Source organism: Cucurbita maxima, unplaced genomic scaffold (genome assembly GCF_002738345.1).
Source record: "Cucurbita maxima cultivar Rimu unplaced genomic scaffold, Cmax_1.0 Cma_Scf00026, whole genome shotgun sequence".
Lineage (NCBI taxonomy): Eukaryota > Viridiplantae > Streptophyta > Magnoliopsida > Cucurbitales > Cucurbitaceae > Cucurbita > Cucurbita maxima.
Genome location: NW_019272042.1, coordinates 835,346 through 840,959, shown reverse-complemented (window position 1 = coordinate 840,959; position 5,614 = coordinate 835,346). Strand labels below are relative to the sequence as shown.

General features: G+C 37.9%; 1 protein-coding gene across 1 annotated transcript; it reads right to left on the bottom strand.

The window, feature by feature from the left end:
- Positions 1-1,886: 1,886 nt before the first annotated feature.
- On the bottom strand, positions 1,887-5,614 carry LOC111498914 (malate dehydrogenase). The gene is made up of 7 exons (XM_023150270.1): positions 5,458-5,614; positions 4,646-4,804; positions 3,984-4,159; positions 3,378-3,658; positions 3,164-3,299; positions 2,969-3,080; positions 1,887-2,300 (listed from the first exon to the last, which is right to left on the bottom strand). The coding sequence occupies exons 1-7, from the start codon at positions 5,498-5,500 to the stop codon at positions 2,206-2,208; spliced, it is 1,002 nt and encodes a 333-aa protein (XP_023006038.1). The 5' UTR covers positions 5,501-5,614; the 3' UTR covers positions 1,887-2,205.

Sequence of the window (5,614 nt, the reverse complement as noted above, 5' to 3'; positions counted from 1 at the left end):
TGCTTAATATGCGTAAAAATTTGTTTAGAAATATTCAAATGCAGACTTCATCGACTTTAATGTTTGCAAAATTTATTTGAAATAAAAGTAAATATCAATTAAATAACAATATTTTCAAATTAAAGAAAATGTCACGATCTAATCTAAGGGCTACAACTTAAATAGAAAATATAACTATCCTGTCTATAGCCTGCATAGTGACGACATCATTCGTACGAGGGTGTTTTACCTTTGCTTGAAACGTAAGTAGCATGTAGCTTGAGTATTTAAAAATATTGAATAAGTCCCGATTTTGGGTTGCAAAATGCAAGCACATGTAATCATAGTGAGACCTATCCTTTTATAGAACATCATGGTTTTGGTCTTTACTTTCCCATCCAAGTAGAATTTAATGTGTAGTATTTCTCTACACACCGCCCACACATGCACATATGGACCCACCAAGTGGGCTCATATATGTACCCCTGAGACTATCTGTCATATTAGCGTACACTCACACGGTCGGAAGCCACGGAGGGAAAGGAACACAAATAATATCATGATGTACATGAATCGTAGTGCACACGTCCGTACTAATTATAACGGAGAAGAATCTTGATACACTTGACATATAAAATGCACGAGGTCCGATGGAATCAAAACATGGCATATACTTATGATGCAAGTCGTATCTCCATTTTTTGGATATAACAATTCTCTGAGACTATGCCTTTCTTAATTAACATACATGTCTTTCTGATGTCTCGTAAGCATATAGCAAACATATTAACATAGTTTAATAATGTGACACATGGAGGTTCATGCATCATACAACATTGATAACACAAACATAATTTCATAACGTAGCATAATCATATTATAGTAACATATAACTTAGCATAACTTGTACCACAACACTAACATAACATAGCACATATCAAACAATCATAAAACATGACACGTGTCATTCGTACAATAAACAAGTCATGTAATCAGACCAAGAGAAAGTCATTTAATTGGTTGGCATATGCCAAAATCATCAAAAACGGCTTCGAAACAGTCCAAAATGATATAAGGGGTATAATGGGGTCATCAGACTTTAACCTAAGCAGCCTAGACCGAGAAAACTAAGCTGGAGTCGTCAAGTCGTGTAGCCAAATTGAGGAGTCGGCTGGGCTAAGCCATAGCCAACACAAGTAGAAAATCCAAGCTGCACGCGCGCCGAATGTGGAATACAACTTCGGGTTGGATTCCGGGTCAGCGAGTCAGTTTGGGTTGACCCAGGTACTAGATCGGGTCGGTTTGGGTCGTGGGCTGGGTATTGGAGTTGTGTCTGGGTCGGTGCGTGGGCTGTGGGCCGAGATCTGAATGCTACTGGACCGCAAATTGAGTTGAATTTCTTAACCTAGCTAGTTCAGTTACGGGCATACGGTTCGGATCTAGAGTCTTCCGAGGCTCCGACTCAGACTTAGGCTCGCATTCCGCATCTGAGGTTTGGTTCCGAAGCTATTGTTTTTCCAGATTCTTCTTTTGGCCTCTGTTTACTTTTCTTTCTTTTTGTTTTCTTTTTCTTTAAGGTAAACTGACAACTAAGAATGCTATTTTAATAAATAGAGGAAATATTTTTTCAATATATATATGTTTTAATTAAGTTTTTTTTAGTAATATTTTTTTTTATAGTAAAACTAGGCTAATAAGAAATCTTGGAAATCTAATTGGAAATAAAATGTACATCTAATGGGTAATAATAGTATATGATGTAATATAAGCTTTCAAAATGACCCTAAGTTAGTGTAATTTTTTTAATTTAATTTTTAAAAAATATTTAGTATTTCAATTTTAAATTCATGTTTAGACGAAATTATTCTCGGAAGTGGATTCTCAAGAACAAACAACAAAAAATCCCGGGACAAATTGGAAGAAATTATTCTGATGGGTAATATTATATGAGTCCGATCAACAAAAGTTCATGTAAAACTCATCACATAAACAGGCCGTTGATGGGTTGAAGCAGTAAGGAAATGAAAAATCCTCAACAAAAAGGGAAACCAGGGAAATGCATAAATACCAGAAAGCAGAAGATATTGTCCTGTTTCTCTGCTTCCTCCATAGCTGTTCTTAAGGATGCCATTATTCAATCAAAACTGTAGCCACTAAAAAGAAAGTACTTCAATTAAGAGCCACACCTCTCTTAGTACCAACGGGAAGGGGCCAGGGACCAACTGTTTAGGAGAGGCAGGAGTAAGCCAAAGCCTTTTCCTCGGTCAGCTCCTCGGCGGTCAAGTCCAGTTTCTTCCTTGAGAATTCATCAATGGAAAGGCCTGGAGGATCCAGAAAGGATCACAAAGAAATGGAAGAAATCTCAGCATGGAGTTGCAGAATAGGAAATTTTAAAAAAAACAAATCATCTCCCTATTTATTTATTTATTTATTATTATTATTATTATTATTTGTTCTTTTTCCATCTCACTTCGATGGAGGAGAACAACTTTGATAAGGAAGTGAAAATCTCTTCCTAGATGGGTTCTAAAAACCTTGATAGAAAGTTTGAGAGGGAAAGTTCAAAGAGGACAATATATGCCAATGGTGGGCTTGGATCGTTACAAATGGTATTAGAGCCAGACACCAGACGATGTGTCAACGAAGAGGCTAAGCTCCAAAAGGGAGTGGATACGAGGGGGTGTGTACGAGGGGGTGTGTCAACAAGGATGCTGGAATCTAAAAAGGGGTGTCAATCCACCGGACACGTAGAGGACGCTGGCCCCCAAAGGGGTGGAGATTGTGAGATCCCACTTGGGGAGGAGAACAAAACACCCTTGAAGGTGAGGAAAACTCTCCCTAGAAATGCCATTTAAAAATTTTGATCCAAACTCAGACACAAAAGTTAAAAAAAAAACAATATCTATTTTTAGGGAGGATATTGGAGACCCTGTTAATAGTTAATTGGTTTCCCCATATTAATCAACTAAAAGAAAAAAGAAAACAATACCTTGCACAATTGACCATTCACCATTACGGCACGTGACGGGGAATGAGTACATCAGTCCAGCTGGTACATTGTATGATCCATCAGAATAAACTCCCATGGAAACCCAGGTGCCCTGGAACGAAATTTAGTTTTAATGAGCGCTATTAGTCAGCATTTGAAATGCACAAAGTTCAAGACAAAGGCAAAATCACCAACCTCCGGAGTTCCAAGAACCCAATCACGAATGTGATCACAAGCTGCACTAGCAGCAGACAATGCACTTGAGAGTTTTCGGGCTTTGATGATTGCAGCACCTCGTTGTTGAACAGTGCTAATAAACTCTCCATTCAACCTTCAATGAAAAACAACCATACATTAGTCTAATTGCATCTCATCAAACTTAGAGACGAATATTGTACAGAAACTCTACCATGCATCATCAGCAACAAGCTCGCGGACAGATTTCTCCTCCCCAGATGGTAACTTGACAGTAGCATGGTTGACATCAGGGTATTGTGTTGATGAATGGTTACCCCAGATAATAACATTCTTAACTTCGGATACTTGAACATTCAATCTCTCTGAAATTTGACCCAATGCCCTGTTATGATCCAATCTCGTCAAGCAAGAAATGTTTTTCTCCGGGATGGAAGGAGCAAACTCCTTCAAGATCAATGCATTAGTATTTGCCGGGTTAGCGACAACCAACACCTGCAAGAGTTAGGAAACAAAGAGTCAGATGTCTGACCATTCAAACGTAATGACTAAAAGGAAATAGAAAGAAATAAAACAACACGACTTTTCAGTAAAATTATTTAGAAAAATATTAGCATGCATGCACATTTTTTAGTCCAGTTCAACAACAGTTCGTAACGTGTCAAACTCTTCATTCTATAAACTTCTGTTTTTTTGTTTTTTAGTGCTGTTTGGGTGCAGTTACCTACGTCTTACAATTGCTTACCAAACATTGTTAGTGCTAAAAAAAACAAGTTTGGCTGGATTACGTAATGGAATTAAATTGATGCAAGTTACTTACCTTACAGTTGGCAGCAGCGTGCTTTTCAAGGGCAGAAGCCTGAGCCTTGTAAATGGAGACGTTTTTTGACATCACATCCTTTCTTTCCATACCCTCTTTCCTTGGGAATCCACCAACCATAATAGCAATGTTGACACCAGTGCATGCCTCCACCACATCAGTTGTAGCAACAACACCTAGAACAATGCATTAAACATCCATAAATAGTAAGAAAATCCCAAAATCCATACGAGTTTGTTAGATATTAGCAATTTATATGTTAGGAATCATGGATCTCCACAATGGTACGATAAATTTCAAGGGTCTCTCCTTAATCGAGGTTCGACTCCTTTCTCTAGAGACTTCAAACAAAGTATATCCTTTGTTCGACACTTTAATCAGTCACTTTTGATTACATCTTCGAGGCTCACAATTATTTGTTCGATATTTGAGTATTCTATTGTCATGGCTAAATTTAGGGTATAGCTCTGATACCATATTAGAAATCATGGATCTCTACGATATTGTCCATTTTGAATATAAGCCCTCATGACTTTGCTTTGGGTTTCTCCAAAAAGCCTCATACCAATAAAGTTAGTATTTCTCACTTATAAACTCATGATCTTCCACTAAATTATCTAACGTGCGACTCACTCACAATAACGGATCCTTTATATATATACCTTTGAGGAGTGGGAAAGCAGCATCCACCAACTCCATCTTTACGCCATTCAAAGACTCTGCAGCAGGTGGGATATCAAGCATGTGCAGGATGACAGGTTGGTTAGATCCTAGCAATACTCCTCTGGCAATCATAGGCACGAGAGCATATCCGATTTGTCCTGAAACCCAATGAGTGAATGCATTACTTCGTATGAAAATATTGGAGTCAGCCAAACAGACCAGTTCGTATGAAAATATCGAAATAAAGTTCGTTAGAGGACCATATAAGCAAAAAGAAAAAGCTGGTAATTGACTTCTCTAAAAGACTGGGCCAACAATAAACCTTTTATCGAAATAAACTTGATTCAAGAACTGTATGAACAAGCACGAGCACAAAAGTAAGGAGTTAAAAGAACTAATCAACGTGTACTGGTCTAGATCCACATCATCTCTCCGCCTATATCTTTCGACATTCATTAGAAAACTCGATGATCAACAAAAGCAACACAAACACTTCCATGACAGAACTACATCTGATAGAAAACGATAAAGAAAAAGATAAATCTCCTTAACCTTATCCAAAAACGGCCAGTAAAAACGAAAACTAATAACAACGTTCATAGCATAAACTTAAGAAATGAACTACAACCGACAGATCTGATGGAATACTCAAACCAAACACCAATAGATGCGGTAAGCAACAGTATCAGATCTCAATCTCATACACACAAAAAGACAAAAGAAACCAAGAGCAGTTGCGGTTGGAAATCAGATAAGATCTGAGATCAAGTAGAACCGAAAAGAAAGAAATGGAATGTTTTCAGTACAGTACCTGCAGCTCCAGTGACAAGGACTCTAACTGGTTCTTGTGCCATGGTTGACGAAGATCGACGAAAACAAAGAACGGGAAGGAGAAATGGAAAGATAAAATGAGAGCGAATGAGTGGAAGACCGAAGAGGAAACTGAGACAGAGGAAGGGGTATTTATT

Coding starts and splice junctions, on each gene's coding strand:
- LOC111498914 (XM_023150270.1), bottom strand. CDS start 5,500: ATGGCACAAGAACCAGTTAGAGTCCTTGTCACTGGAGCTGCAG. Junction 3,659..3,983: donor ACGCTGCTGCCAACTGTAAG/GTAAGTAACTTG, acceptor TAACTCTTGCAG/GTGTTGGTTGTCGCTAACCC. Junction 2,301..2,968: donor TGAATGGTCAATTGTGCAAG/GTATTGTTTTCT, acceptor TGGATCCTCCAG/GCCTTTCCATTGATGAATTC.